The 16,313-nt window shown below is 54.2% G+C and overlaps 2 protein-coding genes across 2 annotated transcripts; both read right to left on the bottom strand.

Annotated features, from left to right (window-relative positions):
- Window positions 1-295: 295 nt before the first annotated feature.
- LOC125334974 (golgin subfamily A member 6-like protein 2) lies at window positions 296-4,940 on the bottom strand. Its single transcript, XM_048322214.1, has 6 exons — window positions 4,762-4,940; window positions 3,882-4,185; window positions 3,131-3,285; window positions 1,923-2,189; window positions 1,290-1,418; window positions 296-409 (listed from the first exon to the last, which is right to left on the bottom strand). Exons 2-6 carry the CDS (start codon window positions 4,183-4,185, stop codon window positions 296-298), a joined length of 969 nt encoding a protein of 322 aa, XP_048178171.1. The 5' UTR covers window positions 4,762-4,940.
- Window positions 4,941-6,118: 1,178 nt separating this feature from the next.
- On the bottom strand, window positions 6,119-15,954 carry LOC125334973 (centrosome-associated protein CEP250-like). The gene is made up of 12 exons (XM_048322213.1): window positions 15,775-15,954; window positions 14,895-15,198; window positions 14,144-14,298; window positions 12,935-13,201; window positions 12,302-12,430; window positions 10,714-10,886; window positions 9,288-9,415; window positions 8,928-9,097; window positions 8,013-8,192; window positions 7,269-7,403; window positions 6,860-7,003; window positions 6,119-6,403 (listed from the first exon to the last, which is right to left on the bottom strand). The coding sequence occupies exons 2-12, from the start codon at window positions 15,196-15,198 to the stop codon at window positions 6,119-6,121; spliced, it is 2,070 nt and encodes a 689-aa protein (XP_048178170.1). The 5' UTR covers window positions 15,775-15,954.
- Between the last annotated feature and the right edge of the window lie 359 nt (window positions 15,955-16,313).

Here is a 16,313-nt window from a genome sequence, read left to right as displayed (position 1 = left end):
CCATGTTGCTTCAAATGTAATGCACTATAGTGGAAGTTATAGTTCTCTGTACTGGGTAGTCAAGAACTCTGATAAAGATCTTTTCATTTAATCATGATCATTTTATTTTTCTATAAATCACTTTATTTTCTATAAATATATCCTTCATCCTATGGAACACAGTTGTAGAAAGGTTCAATTACACCTATTGTCCTACAATCCTACAGTTACACCTGCAATCCTTTAAACATAAACTATGGACAAAATCTGAGGCTACGACTGCATCCAGCTGCACCCTGGCTCCTCGCTGACAAGCCTAGGAAGTAAGGAGGTCCTTGTGACTCAACGGGAGCATCTCCTGCCTGCTCCCTGCACAGCTCTCCAGGTTGTCCTGCCGGTCTCGGGCCAGCTGTGACTGCAGCAAGGACACCTGAAAGAGGCAGAAAGCCCAGCTCAGTCAAGCCCACGCGGGCAGGAGCATCCGCAGCCCCACGGTACCGGCTGTGGGGGCAGACACAGCCTCCAACTCCAGCCCTCACCAACACTCTGCCCCTGGGGAAGGGGAAAGGAACAGGCTCCCACACTGCCCCTGAACAGAGCTCAGATGATCAACAAGTCCAGTTCACGGCTGGCAAACCCTTCCCTCATACAACCCTCAGCCACCACAGGTCTGGGAGAGAGAGTTCCGACAGGATTTAGGAACCCAGCTCTGATTCCCAAAGCACACATTCGGGCCACTGACCCCTTTCTCCACGGGCTGTGCCTCAGCACGAGGGCTGCGGCTCCCCTGAGCTACTGGAGGACTCTTGTCTTTCAGAGGTTGATGCATTTTGCTGGTCAGACTGGGAGACAGGCAGTGTAAAGTAGTCTGGGGTGAACACTCTCCTAAAAGTTCTGATTCTCCTCCCTTCAGGTTCCACCTGCACGTTGGATGGGAGAAAGGGTCACAGAAACCTGTCAGCAAACATGGGGCAAAAGGACCTCTGGACATCAAGGCGAGGAGATCTCTGCTCAGAGACCCTCAATTGCACCAGACAACACTGGGGGCAAAGAGCTCTCGCTGGGGGCTGTGCAGGAGAAGCCAGTGTGTGTGCGGGGACACGGGGCCAGGGAGGGAGGCAGCGGAGTGAAGGTGCCTTTGTGAAAGCCATGGGCTGCCACAACAGAGAGAACAAACAAAAGGGTGCACCCACAGCAGGGACAGGGAGAGGCAAGGAAACAAGCAGAGGACCCCAGAGCACTGCCTGGGCACACGTGTCATGCTCCAGAGGAGCCTGAGGCTCTGCAGAGGCAGCGAAAGCCCACTTTACCTCAAAAGTTCTCCTGAGCTCACGCTTCTCTGGCTTGTCTTTTGCTGCTGCTGCAACCTGGTCCCGCACACATTCCACACCCTTCCTGGAGCGCTCTGACAGCCGCTTCCCTTCTGCTCCAACAGCCTGCTGGGTATTCAGAGAGGAGATGATTCCCTTATTTCAAACACCACAAGAGCTGTCCCTCAGAAATCTCCATCTCAGGAAGCATCCTCAAAGCTCCAGCAGTGCAGCTGCTCTTCAGCCCTCGCTACAGAACTCTGCTCACTTCAGTCCATCACTCTGCTCACCTGCTCCATTCCTTTCCACACCAAATCCAACCCCCACCTGTTGCCTCCCCTTGCCTGGGCACGGGAGAAGCAATTCCCCATGCCCAGCTTTTGGCCTGGAGCTGATTTGAACAGCAGCTCCAGAGCTGCATCAGTCGTTCCAGGCGTGCCAGCAAACAATCTGGCAGCCAATGGTCTCTGGCTGGAGCCAGGCAGACACACAAGGCTGCCTGCTGCAGCCCGGGCTGCTTTGCCCAAGCAGGCCTAGACGGACAGGGATCTAGAATCCCACCTCTTCATGGGAAACTTCATTGGAATCACTGAGAGACGTTGACGTGGACTGAAGATCAATGCCAGTGCCTACCTGGGGATGACTCTTTCCCTTCAGGAAGGCCAAGCGTTTCTTCAGAGCCTCTTTGGCAATTTTACCCTTGGCCAGTGGAGCACACAGGATTTGAGTGTTCCCACTGCCTTCTTTCAAAGCAGCAGCCATATGCTCCAACTCTTCCTGTTTTCCTTCATTTTCAGTGTCCAATTGTTGCATTGTTTCCTTTCTTGGAATTTCAGGTGTTTTCATTTCATTCTTCTTTTTCAGATCTCTCATCTGCTCCTCGTACAATTCCCGTTCACGCTGCCAAAACAGGGAGGTCACTCATTCCCTCTCTGGGTTTGCTTTTCATACCAGATCGGGACTCCTGCCACAGGCAGGCAAAGGCTGCCCCTCTCTCTCTGCCTCTCGGGATGCCTCAGACTTTGCTGGGGCCGCCCTTGATGCTGAGTCTTTCCCAGCTCACTCAGCCCGTCCCAGCTCCCTTTCTGCCCTTCCCCGACCTCTTGCAGCTCCACTCGAGTGTTCCTTTGGGGAGCAGCTGCCAGAACTGCAGCCAGGATTCCAAGCCCATGCTAAGCAGGATTTAGGCAGTGCCTAAATGAGGATGTGCTCTCCATCAGGGAGAAAGGGAAGAGCAAACACCCCCAGCAATTCATTCCCTGCAGTTGGGCTGACAGGAGTGGGTTTTGAGCTCTCCTGTGTAGAGTTTCCATGGCACCATCCCCGAGAGCCCCACTGCCCTCTCTTGGAGCAGCAATGGCCACATCAGTCTGTCATTCTCTGCTGCCACTCAGGACGAGTTCTCCCCTTGCAGGCACACGTCCTTATCTGCATCAGCACTTTGCTTTTCTCTCTTTTCTCCCCACTGGCTGCTCTCTGATGGCCAAGGCCAAACACCTTTCTATTAACAGCAAACTTGGCCTTCTCACCCCTCGTTCCAGGTCCAGGTATTTGAAATCTGAACGTGGGTTTGGACATGAGGAATTGCCCAACCCATGCAATGTCCATAGAGACAGTGTGGACATTGAGAACTACAGCTTGTAGGGCACAAAACTCCAGCATGGAGGAAAACCAGCAGCCTCAGCACTAACTGGCTTTGACATGACTACGACATCTTTTCCTCCTTATTCAGAAGAATGCAATTTGACAAGTTCAACTGCAAAGAGGTGCTCCTTAGAACTATTAACACAAGGGCCAAACATAGCTAGGAAATGGCCCTTCATGGCATCTGCCGTTCTCACCAGCACATCCTTCCTTTCCTTCTCCAGGCTCTCCAGTTTCCTCTGCAGAGATGCCACCTCCTGATGAAGAGTCACAGCCTCTTCCTTCAGGGCAATGGCCTCTTTCTCCAGGGCAGTTTCTTGACAGGTCTTCTGGTGTTCTGCCCTCCACATCGCTGCAGCAGGAAGGAGAAGGAGAATGAGAACAGCAAAGCAAAGGCAAACTGATGTGCATCCTGCAGGGACAACAGCACTGTCTTCTTGGCCTGCCTGTGTTTGCAGGCCCTAAGGCCACAAGGGCTTCCAAAGCTGACAGAAATGAAGGAGAAAAAAGCAGGAATCAAAGGGGTAAGGTTCAGAGGAATAGGAAAGTGTCTTTGCTCTTGGGCTTGTGCAGAGTGAGCAATCCAAGAGAGACAAAGGAGCGGGGATGCCTGTGCAGCCCTGCTCCAGAGAGGCCAATAGCCTGGAGGCTCTGGCAGGGCCTGGAGTTGGGGGGAATCGAGCTGAGGCATCCAGCTACAGCTCCTCAGCACAGACACAGCACCTGAAAGGCACCACCTGTGCACGGGATCAGCCATAGCACAGCCAGATGGCACTGCCAGCCACGGCATCTTTCTCGAGAAAACGCTTTCACTGGCACTGGATGGATAAATCTCCTGCTGGTTGTTCTTCCCCTCTGCCATCTCTGGGCACTTTTGCTCTGCATGGGATCAGAGATCCCTGCTGGCGAGACAGGATGGGGCAGTGGGTGCGAGAGGAGAAGCTCTACCTTGCTCACTTTCCTCCAACTCCTGCTGCAGCTCCTGGTTGCAGGCTCTGAGATTGTCCCACTGAGCCTGTGTCTTCCTCAGCTCCAGCTCTGAGGTGTTAAACTTTATGGCCAATGAAAGTGCTTTGTCATCAGAGCTCTGGAGCTTCCTACGCAGCTCAGACACCTCAGCCTCCAGCACCTGCACAGAGTCCCTCAAGCTCCGTTCTCCTGCTCGGGACTCCTCCAGCTCCTGCAGCAGCTGCTTCTCTCGAGTTGCCTGGGTAGCCTCCATCTCCAGCATGGCATCCTGCAGGGTCCACATCTGGAAGATGGATGCACAGAGCCTCAGGGACAGTGCTGCTCCTGAGGCAGCAGAGCAGGCAGTAGAGCAAGCAACAAAGGAGAAATGACTTCAGGCAAAACCACGCCCAAAACAGAAGGCACAGAGCCAAGGATTCCAATGGAAACAAATGTCCTGAAAACAGGGAAAGGGAGCCAATGCGCATCCTTGAGGCTGCAGCTCCGAACACCAGCTGAACTGGCTGTGGTGGAAGTGCCCTCCCCAGCCTGCCATAGCCACGTCTGTGTGCCCACATTGCTCGGTGCCCAGCACAGGCACCAACTCCATCTGGGACAACACTGCTAACAGAGGGATGGAGAAGCTCCAGAGGAGTCTGCTGCTGCTTCTCCTCCCACATTTCCTGCTGGGACCCGGGAGAGAACGGGGGAAAACATCGGCAGCAGACACCAGATCCAGCCTTGGCCTGTGGGTGCAGCAGCACCCCGGGGCAGAACACGGCAGCAGTGGATGCTGCTGGGAGGGGAAAGCAGTTGGGGCCTCCAAGCCAAAAATGATGATGTGTGTCCCTGGAGAAGAGGATGTCAGGGCACAGATTACCTGGATGTTGAGCGCCAGCAGTTGTCCTGTGCGGTTTGAACAGAGCTGCTCGGCCTCGTGAAGAGCAGAACGAAACTGAGACACCTGATTGTTCAGTGCCTGGTTCTTTTCTTCCAGTGTTCTGAGGCACAGGTTCTTTTCCTCCAGAGACAGAACCAGCCTAAAAGGGAAGCATGCAACTCATTACTACACGGTATCACATTTTAGGAACTCTTAGGACTCGCACCACCTCGGGGAAAACTGCTCTGTCTGATGAGGTTTGTCTAAACAACGTGGCTGTTTGCTTGTTCCCCCTGCAGTCACAGCCCAGCATGTGCCCACTCTGCTTTTATTCATGAAAGAATGGGGAGTTCCTGCCTACATGTCCTACCTTCTTCTTGAGATGGGAATGTGAATGCAGACCTAACAAAGTCTTGCAATGAAGAGATTAGGGGAGAGGAAGAGTTTTCTTCTGACTACCCAGGCTCCAAGGGGGAAAGGTTTGGTCAACATGGAAGAGACATTTCCTTGCCCCATCTTGTATGTCCAGGTAGGAGGAGCAGCACCCTACAGCCAGCGGATCTCGGGGAAGATCCCTAAGATTTACCAGCACCCATCCTACTTCCAGCTGGAGAAACAAAGGCCAATAGCAGAAGCGGCAACAGAGCCTTGGAGCACAACCTGATGGAAGATGCAGCAACCTGCAGGCAAGCAAGAGTGCCCTGCCTTTTCTTTGTCTTCTTCTTGGAAGAAGAATCCTGCGGCACTGAAGACCGGCAGGACTTGGTCAGCTGGAGGAGCCCCGCCAACCTTGGTCTTGTTTCTTGCATTCTTTGCACAGTCAGTATTGCCTGTGACTCTGGAGGGACTCTGGAGGGACCCTGCTTGAGCCCCTCCAGGCACCTGGGGGCATTTTCTGAGGAACGATGCAACAGAGACATTCTTGGTTCTTGGGTGCCTTTGAGGGGAATCTGGCCTAGGTCAGCAATCAGGGCCTTGAGATGGTTCTGCCAAGCAAAGGCATCAGGCTGCCAGGCTGATCCAGATGCCAAAGGCTTCAAGTTACAGGACCCAAGGTGGAGCTGCTGGATGTGTCCAGCTCCTTACACTGCAGCTTGGGCAGTGTTAGCACACCCACCTCACAACAGAACACACCCCCAGAGGGAAAGAGCTACTCCAAAAGCCTTTGTCTTCAGAAAAACTCTAACTGAAGGCTTGAAAGAAAAGAAAATGAAACACAACATCCAGACAACGAGACGCGTCTGCACGGAGAGTTCAGAACTCTGCCACGTAGGAGATGCTGCCAGAGCCCCTGGCAGGTGCAAAGATGGCAAAGAGGGAATCCATTCCCACAAGGCAGAGCCCCACAGGCTTTCATTTACCTGGCTTTTTCCTTCTCCAGGGCGTCCAAGGAAGCCCGAAATCCTGAATTTTGGCGTGCCACTTCTTCCCATTGACTCCCTTCCAGCTCCAAGTTCTTCAGGTGCACTTGCAGCTCCTTGTTCTGATGTTCTGCCTCCTCCAGCATCTTCTGGAGGTGCTCAACCTCCAACAGCTTCTGCCTTGACTGCTCCTGGGCCCAGCTCACATCTTGCTGGGCTCTCTGAACAATCGTTGCTTGGGACTCTCTGGAGGCTGCCAGCTGAGATGTCAACTCTCCCACCTCCAGTCAAACAGAACAAAGCAGTCAGAGGCTACAGCCACAGCCTGTCACTGCCAGCCACAGCAGAGGCTGTGAGAAAAGGCAAAGGCCAACTTTCCATTTCTCCCTGTCCTCAGAGCACCAGATTCACAATGCATACACACAACTTGTTTCAATCTCTACGTGGCCCACCAAGGGCACCTGAAAAAGCACCTCCCACACCAAGGCTAGCAAGAAGAGGCCAGCAGGAATCCATGCTGATGGTTGCTGGCCAACAGCCCAGAGGACTAGCCCAGCTGTCCAGGGCAGCAGCTGAGATTCAGCAGAGCACTGAGGGTCCTGCAGAGCAGCTGCCAAGGAGCCCAGAGCACGAGGCAGCCCCAGGGACCACCCCAGCAGCTGCTGCTCTGCCATGGAAAAGCAAGAAGGGCACAGACCCCCTGCTGGATGCTGCAGTGCCACTGCTGTTTCACTCACCTGCTTTTGTAGAGCCTCCCTCTCCACAAGGAGGAGATTCATTTCCTCTTTGATGCCTCGTAGTTCTTCCTCGTGCCTCTTCTGCGCTGCCTGGATTTCCCTCCGAGCTTCCTGCAGCTCAGCTTGCAGCTTTGCCTCGATGGTCTGGCAACAAAATGCAGAGCAACTTCCTGGGACCTGCCCTCAGGCTCAGCTTTTCCCACTTGCTGTCTCAAAATCCCATTCCTTCAGCGACTTCTTTTGGCTTCTCTACCCAGCTCTGCTTCCATTGCAAGCCTTCCTTCCCGGGCCTGAGCTCTGGAGCTTGCCAGGCTCTCTGCTGCCAGGGCCTGAAGCAGCCCTTGCCTCCTCACTCCCAGCACCTGCCTTTTGTGCCCCTGCACTCTGTTCCCTGCCTGCTCAGACTTACCTGCCCCTTCTCTTGCTGCTTTTTCACCTCCTGCCTGAGCTGCTGCACCTGCTGGCAGGCTCGGCTTAGCTGTCCCCGAGTTTGGAGCAGTGTCTCTGATAAAGAATTCTTCTCCTTCTGCTTTTCCAGCAGGACCTGCACAGAAGGAAAGAGCAGAGGGCTTGACACTTGCCCTGCAAACTCTGTGTGCCAAGAGGCAAAGACTGATGGGCTCACGCGCTCTCAGAGCACTCGGCTGCTGCTCCCCTGGGCCACTGTCTGCCCTGGGGAGGACACAGCTTCCCACGAAGTGACTTAGAACACAGCCCAGGAGACATCTCTGGGTTGCTGTTCAGAAATACTCCAGGCGAGTCTTTAAAAAGATTTTTCTCTTGTCAGCGTTCCTGCTGCGCCCTCCCTGTGCCCACAAAAGAAAAGTCCTACAAACTCCGTTTGGCTATGGACACCGACCAGTGCACACCAAAAGAGGACCCGTAAGAGAACAGTGCAGATCCTCCGAGGTAAGTCTTGGAAAAACAGAGCACAAGAGCAGCACAAAAATCCCAACGGAAAGCTGATGTTTCTGCCTGGCTTCCTAGGAGAGGGCTCATTCCTGGGCCCAAAGATAGCCCTGTTCACCTTTCACCTCCCCAAATTCAATGTAGAAGACATGGAGGGCATGCTCCACACAGCCCCATAGCCTGCCATCTCCCACAGCTCCAGCCTTGCAAAAAATCACACCAATTCTCCTTGCACAATCATTACCTCTCGCTTGGCATTTTCAAATCTAGTTCGTTCCTCTTCTCTTTGAGCCTGCAGGGTGGCAACTTTCTGCCTCATCTCAAACAGCACCTTCTCGTGCTCCTGCTCTCTCTCTGCCTTCTCTTTTCCCCATTGCTGCAGCGTCTCCTGCATCTCTGCATGGTGCCTTTCCCGCTCACTTGCCTGCGGAGGGGAGGAAAAATCTTCAAGTTGCAGTCCCCAGGCAAGCTCCTCGCTGAAAAACGTGAAGCTTCATCCCTCCCACAAACCCCAACCTGAAAAGACAACAGCACTGGCTCTCTGCTCTCCAGAAACCGTGTCCTGTCAGGGAATTTAAAAGGAGGCTCAGCAGGTGCAAGAATCACAGAACCATGGAATCATTTCTGTTGGGAAAGACCTGCACCAGCATTGAGTCCAACCATTCAGAAAAGGAGGTGTCACCTTCTGGCACCCTGATGCCCCAGTCACAAGCACTGAAGGACCGGGGCCTGTTCCATTTGCTTCCAGCCCAAAGCTAATCCCTCTGTCCACCGTGGGAGCACAGCAAGACAGGAACCGAGTTCCCACGCCTGCAGCCAGCAGCACTGTTGGCATCTGCTCCACGCTGGCATCTGCTCCGTGGCAGGTGGGACTCGGGGAAGATCCTGCCCTGGGCTGCCACGCTTTGGGTGGGCACTGCCCAAGCTGCTCTGGAACTCGTCTTACGCCCTCACGGAAGCCGTGGCTGCATTTACTGGCCCAGCACCATCCTGGGGGTCTTCACGCGCCTCCGAGTCTGAGCCGCCGCCTCTCCTGCCCGGCCCAGCAGTGGGAGGCCTCTGGCAGAGGATTGCTGCCCTTTCACACCCTCAGGCTCTGCTGGTGCTAAACCAGCCCCCAGGGCCGGCTTGGACAATTCAGAAGCCTATTGTCACCTACCAGGTCTTGCAGGAGCTTGTTTATTTCCACCTGCTGAGCAGTTCCCTGAAGCCTGAGGCTTTCCTGACGCTGCTGCTCTGCCTGCAAGAGCTGTTGCGCTGTGTCTTCCTGCTCCTGCTTCCTGAGAGCTCTCTCTGCTTCCAGCTCACGTTGGAGGCACTGCACTTCTCCTGCAAACATGACCAACAGCAAGATTCAGAGTCTTTACTGCCTTTACTGACTCAGGCCCTTCCAGTGTCGGCGTAGGAGGGCCCTGCCTCCAGCCCCACCGCTCCTCAGAAGCCCTGCAGACAGAGGAGGCTTTACAGCAGCTTCTCTAGGCAGGGGCGGCACCACAAACAAAGCACACGAGGTTCTCACCTTGGAGCGCCTCCTTGGCCTGTGTGACTGTGAGCACTTGAGCCTCCAGATGGTTGCTGGTGATCTCCAGCTGAGATATCTGCTGCTGAGCAGCAAACAGGCTGGATTCCAGGCTCTCCTTCGCTGACCTACAGGTTGCAAATACGGAGAGACATGAGCTGCTCGCTCCTGACACTCCCAGGCAGTTATTCCAGGACAACGTGGCTCAAGGTCCCCAGGCCTGAGAATGCAAAATGGCTCGCATGGAAACTTGTACAGAGAAGGCCCATTTGTGCCATTTCAATAGCAAAGCAGGGCCCTCTGAGGGAGTGCCCAGGCCTTCCTTATGGCCTGGCACAGCACAGACAGCCCAGCCCAACGTGACCTCAACAGCCGAACCTTCAGCTGCTGTTCCTGACCTATGACCCTGGCTAGCTGTGCCCACACAGGCTGGGCCGACGAGCAAAAGCCCAGCCTCTGCTCACAGCCCTTCTCTCATCAGCACTTCCAAGCTGCTCTGCAGGGGGACAGAACAGACTCTCGTCCTGGCTCACCCCTGACTTGTTAACTCTCTTCATCATGGACATAAAGGTACATAATTTTCCAGACACCCTGTATTTAAGAGACTTCAAGAACTACTTTGCATGATACAGTAAAATCTCGTGGTCGTGGCAGCACTTGTAAAAATTCAGAACACTATGTTGTCTGAACAACAACTACCTGAATGCAGAGACTGCAGTTTAAACTCCTGCATGGTCAAGGAATAGACTTGCCACCTTTATTTTAGTGTTGCCAGCTAAGCAGGCAGTAGCCCAAGTCTTGTCCTTCTTTGGAGAGTGAGAGGGACCATCCAAAGGGACCTTGGCAGGTTTGACAGGTGGGTGCCCATCAACCCTCAGCAAGAATCACCAGGGGCTGTCAACAATTCCAAAGAGGTTTCCCTGCCGCTCTCTAACCAGCTCTAGGTCCTGCCTCACACTTCTCAAGAGTGTGCTTGGAAGCTGAAGGCCCTCAGCATTTTCAGCAGGAGCCTCTGGCTTCCCCCTGAATGGCAGCGTGCTACTGCCAACATCCCAAGGTCAGAGCCTGGAATTCTGAAGATGAAGCTTCAGTTCTGAAGATCAGGATTGTGTCAAGCTACTTAGGAAGGAAAGAGGGATGTTCAATGCCCAGAACAAGGAACTAAACCCAAGAAAAACATGAGGTTTCACTCAACAGCTGCATGGTTTAACTACTACTCAATTCAGGGCCGGGTGGCTTGCTTTTGACTTCCCACACGAGTGTGCTGGGCGGCACAAACAGAAGCCCAAGGCTCATGACAGCTTTGCTGGCTTTAGATGTCAGAAGAATAACCTTCACATTGTGGCATATTTCTTTTTCTTGAGACTTCCATCTTCTGTCCATGCAAAGTAAAAGCATCCGGAAAGGGTCTCCTCCCTGCCTTTACCTGGTCTCTGCCAGCTGCTTGGAAAGGTCTTGTTGGCGACACTCCATGGCTGCCAGTCGGCCTTCAAGGGCAGCCTTCTCCCGGCCCAGCAGCTCCTTCTCTCTGCGCACCTGGGCCAGTTCCTGGTGCAGCTGCTCCAGAGCCCTGCTCGACGACTCTTGCTCCTGGGAAACCTGGAAGCAGGACAAGGTACAGCTCAAGCCCTTCCTCAGGAGCCCTGTGCAGAGCCAGCCAGTGCCACCTTGCAGGCAGCCAGAGGACAGGGAGCTCCTGTGCTCTGGGCTCAAAGTTTCACAGCATCTGCCCTCTGCAGCTCCCATACCCTGGGCTGCCAAAAGCCTCTGGCACTGTTTCCTTGGAAGTGCTGTGTCAGGCCCTGCTGGCTTGCCTGGCACCGGATTGCTCCTTCCCGAAAAACATCCCTGCCCCAAATTCTGTGTGCTAACCCAAAAATACTGCATCTTCCACAACTGCCAATACACTTTACTCTAAGCACCAGCAGTGCAGCTGCTGTTCAGCCCTCGCTACAAAACTCTGCTCACTTCAGTCCATCACTCTGCTCACCCCCACGTGTTGCCTCCCCTTGCCTGGGCACGGGAGAAGCAGATCCCCATGCCCAGCTTTTGGCCTGGAGCTGATCTGAACAGCAAGCTCCTGCACAGCCAGCCCAGGGACAGGGAGCAAACTCTCCCTCTCCCAAACTTCAGAGCATTCCAAACGGGAGCAGGGCACAATGTGAGCAACGAAGCCCAGGGGGAGAATGAGCCTTCAAGCACTGCTGAGGCCTTGAAACTCCAACTCTTCTTTCCTGACACCACGGGCTTGTCGCTGCTGGGCTGGCTGGCAGCAGAGAGCCAGCTGCTCCCACCTCCTGCTGGCTCTGCAGCGGCTGCAGCCACAGCAGCTCCAGCACGGTGCCCTCTGTCTGCTCTGGAGCAGAGGAGATGCCAGCCCTGGGAGCAGCGCTCAGGGCTTGCCTGGCTTGGGGAAAACGGCTCAGCTCACAGCTGCTCCTCTGCTTTCTGAGGGACATGTGCTTTGCCAAGGGCTGTGTTCCTCCCACCAAGGAAGACGCTGTTCTCACCTGTCCAGAAGTCGACCTGCTGTGCTGGGCAGACTGGGGAGCATCCACTCTAATGGTACCCGAGAGATAGACTTTCCTAAAGATTCTCTGGACACTCCTCCCTTCAGGTTCCACCTGCATGTTGGATGGGAGAAGGGGACACAGAAACCTGTCAGCAAACATGGGGCAAAAGGACCTCTGGACATCAAGGCGAGGAGATCTCTGCTCAGAGACCCTCAATTGCACCAGACAACACTGGGGGCAAAGAGCTCTCGCTGGGGGCTGTGCAGGAGAAGCCAGTGTGTGTGCGGGGACACGGGGCCAGGGAGGGAGGCAGCGGAGTGAAGGTGCCTTTGTGAAAGCCATGGGCTGCCACAACAGAGAGAACAAACAAAAGGGTGCACCCACAGCAGGGACAGGGAGAGGCAAGGAAACAAGCAGAGGACTCCAGAGCACTGCCTGGGCACACGTGTCATGCTCCAGAGGAGCCTGAGGCTCTGCAGAGGCAGCGAAAGCCCACTTTACCTCAAAAGTTCTCCTGAGCTCACGCTTCTCTGGCTTGTCTTTTGCTGCTGCTGCAACCTGGTCCCGCACACATTCCACACCCTTCCTGGAGCGCTCTGACAGCCGCTTCCCTTCTGCTCCAACAGCCTGCTGGGTATTCAGAGAGGAGATGATTCCCTTATTTCAAACACCACAAGAGCTGTCCCTCAGATATCTCCACCTTGGGAAGCATCCTCAAAGCTCCAGCAGTGCAGCTGCTCTTCAGCCCTCGCTACAGAACTCTGCTCACTTCAGTCCATCACTCTGCTCACCTGCTCCATTCCTTTCCACACCAAATCCAACCCCCACCTGTTGCCTCCCCTTGCCTGGGCACGGGAGAAGCAATTCCCCATGCCCAGCTTTTGGCCTGGAGCTGATTTGAACAGCAGCTCCAGAGCTGCATCAGTCGTTCCAGGCGTGCCAGCAAACAATCTGGCAGCCAATGGTCTCTGGCTGGAGCCAGGCAGACACACAAGGCTGCCTGCTGCAGCCCGGGCTGCTTTGCCCAAGCAGGCCTAGACGGACAGGGATCTAGAATCCCACCTCTTCATGGGAAACTTCATTGGAATCACTGAGAGACGTTGACGTGGACTGAAGATCAATGCCAGTGCCTACCTGGGGATGACTCTTTCCCTTCAGGAAGGCCAAGCGTTTCTTCAGAGCCTCTTTGGCAATTTTACCCTTGGCCAGTGGAGCACACAGGATTTGAGTGTTCCCACTGCCTTCTTTCAAAGCAGCAGCCATATGCTCCAACTCTTCCTGTTTTCCTTCATTTTCAGTGTCCAATTGTTGCATTGTTTCCTTTCTTGGAATTTCAGGTGTTTTCATTTCATTCTTCTTTTTCAGATCTCTCATCTGCTCCTCATACAGTTCCCGTTCACGCTGCCAAAACAGGGAGGTCACTCATTCCCTCTCTGGGTTTGCTTTTCATACCAGATCGGGACTCCTGCCACAGGCAGGCAAAGGCTGCCCCTCTCTCTCTGCCTCTCGGGATGCCTCAGACCTTTGCTGGGGCCACCCTTGATGCTGAGTCTTTCCCAGCTCACTCAGCCCGTCCCAGCTCCCTTTCTGCCCTTCCCCGACCTCTTGCAGCTCCACTCGAGTGTTCCTTTGGGGAGCAGCTGCCAGAACTGCAGCCAGGATTCCAAGCCCATGCTAAGCAGGATTTAGGCAGTGCCTAAATGAGGATGTGCTCTCCATCAGGGAGAAAGGGAAGAGCAAACACCCCCAGCAATTCATTCCCTGCAGTTGGGCTGACAGGAGTGGGTTTTGAGCTCTCCTGTGTAGAGTTTCCATGGCACCATCCCCGAGAGCCCCACTGCCCTCTCTTGGAGCAGCAATGGCCACATCAGTCTGTCATTCTCTGCTGCCACTCAGGACGAGTTCTCCCCTTGCAGGCACACGTCCTTATCTGCATCAGCACTTTGCTTTTCTCTCTTTTCTCCCCACTGGCTGCTCTCTGATGGCCAAGGCCAAACACCTTTCTATTAACAGCAAACTTGGCCTTCTCACCCCTCGTTCCAGGTCCAGGTATTTGAAATCTGAACGTGGGTTTGGACATGAGGAATTGCCCAACCCATGCAATGTCCATAGAGACAGTGTGGACATTGAGAACTACAGCTTGTAGGGCACAAAACTCCAGCATGGAGGAGAACCAGCAGCCTCAGCACTAACTGGCTTTGACATGACTACGACATCTTTTCCTCCTTATTCAGAAGAATGCAATTTGACAAGTTCAACTGCAAAGAGGTGCTCCTTAGAACTATTAACACAAGGGCCAAACATAGCTAGGAAATGGCCCTTCATGGCATCTGCCGTTCTCACCAGCACATCCTTCCTTTCCTTCTCCAGGCTCTCCAGTTTCCTCTGCAGAGATGCCACCTCCTGATGAAGAGTCACAGCCTCTTCCTTCAGGGCAATGGCCTCTTTCTCCAGGGCAGTTTCTTGACAGGTCTTCTGGTGTTCTGCCCTCCACATCGCTGCAGCAGGAAGGAGAAGGAGAATGAGAACAGCAAAGCAAAGGCAAACTGATGTGCATCCTGCAGGGACAACAGCACTGTCTTCTTGGCCTGCCTGTGTTTGCAGGCCCTAAGGCCACAAGGGCTTCCAAAGCTGACAGAAATGAAGGAGAAAAAAGCAGGAATCAAAGGGGTAAGGTTCAGAGGAATAGGAAAGTGTCTTTGCTCTTGGGCTTGTGCAGAGTGAGCAATCCAAGAGAGACAAAGGAGCGGGGATGCCTGTGCAGCCCTGCTCCAGAGAGGCCAATAGCCTGGAGGCTCTGGCAGGGCCTGGAGTTGGGGGGAATCGAGCTGAGGCATCCAGCTACAGCTCCTCAGCACAGACACAGCACCTGAAAGGCACCACCTGTGCACGGGATCAGCCATAGCACAGCCAGATGGCACTGCCAGCCACGGCATCTTTCTCGAGAAAACGCTTTCACTGGCACTGGATGGATAAATCTCCTGCTGGTTGTTCTTCCCCTCTGCCATCTCTGGGCACTTTTGCTCTGCATGGGATCAGAGATCCCTGCTGGCGAGACAGGATGGGGCAGTGGGTGCGAGAGGAGAAGCTCTACCTTGCTCACTTTCCTCCAACTCCTGCTGCAGCTCCTGGTTGCAGGCTCTGAGATTGTCCCACTGAGCCTGTGTCTTCCTCAGCTCCAGCTCTGAGGTGTTAAACTTTATGGCCAATGAAAGTGCTTTGTCATCAGAGCTCTGGAGCTTCCTACGCAGCTCAGACACCTCAGCCTCCAGCACCTGCACAGAGTCCCTCAAGCTCCGTTCTCCTGCTCGGGACTCCTCCAGCTCCTGCAGCAGCTGCTTCTCTCGAGTTGCCTGGGTAGCCTCCATCTCCAGCATGGCATCCTGCAGGGTCCACATCTGGAAGATGGATGCACAGAGCCTCAGGGACAGTGCTGCTCCTGAGGCAGCAGAGCAGGCAGTAGAGCAAGCAACAAAGGAGAAATGACTTCAGGCAAAACCACGCCCAAAACAGAAGGCACAGAGCCAAGGATTCCAATGGAAACAAATGTCCTGAAAACAGGGAAAGGGAGCCAATGCGCATCCTTGAGGCTGCAGCTCCGAACACCAGCTGAACTGGCTGTGGTGGAAGTGCCCTCCCCAGCCTGCCATAGCCACGTCTGTGTGCCCACATTGCTCGGTGCCCAGCACAGGCACCAACTCCATCTGGGACAACACTGCTAACAGAGGGATGGAGAAGCTCCAGAGGAGTCTGCTGCTGCTTCTCCTCCCACATTTCCTGCTGGGACCCGGGAGAGAACGGGGGAAAACATCGGCAGCAGACACCAGATCCAGCCTTGGCCTGTGGGTGCAGCAGCACCCCGGGGCAGAACACGGCAGCAGTGGATGCTGCTGGGAGGGGAAAGCAGTTGGGGCCTCCAAGCCAAAAATGATGATGTGTGTCCCTGGAGAAGAGGATGTCAGGGCACAGATTACCTGGATGTTGAGCGCCAGCAGTTGTCCTGTGCGGTTTGAACAGAGCTGCTCGGCCTCGTGAAGAGCAGAACGAAACTGAGACACCTGATTGTTCAGTGCCTGGTTCTTTTCTTCCAGTGTTCTGAGGCACAGGTTCTTTTCCTCCAGAGACAGAACCAGCCTAAAAGGGAAGCATGCAACTCATTACTACACGGTATCACATTTTAGGAACTCTTAGGACTCGCACCACCTCGGGGAAAACTGCTCTGTCTGATGAGGTTTGTCTAAACAACGTGGCTGTTTGCTTGTTCCCCCTGCAGTCACAGCCCAGCATGTGCCCACTCTGCTTTTATTCATGAAAGAATGGGGAGTTCCTGCCTACATGTCCTACCTTCTTCTTGAGATGGGAATGTGAATGCAGACCTAACAAAGTCTTGCAATGAAGAGATTAGGGGAGAGGAAGAGTTTTCTTCTGACTACCCAGGCTCCAAGGGGGAAAGGTTTGGTCAACATGGAAGAGACATTTCCTTGCCCCATCTTGTATGTCCAGGTAGGAGGAG

The sequence above is a fragment of the Corvus hawaiiensis genome, chromosome 17 (assembly GCF_020740725.1).
Source record: "Corvus hawaiiensis isolate bCorHaw1 chromosome 17, bCorHaw1.pri.cur, whole genome shotgun sequence".
Lineage (NCBI taxonomy): Eukaryota > Metazoa > Chordata > Aves > Passeriformes > Corvidae > Corvus > Corvus hawaiiensis.
Note: the sequence above shows the minus strand (reverse complement) of the source record. Positions and strands in the feature narration are given on the sequence as shown.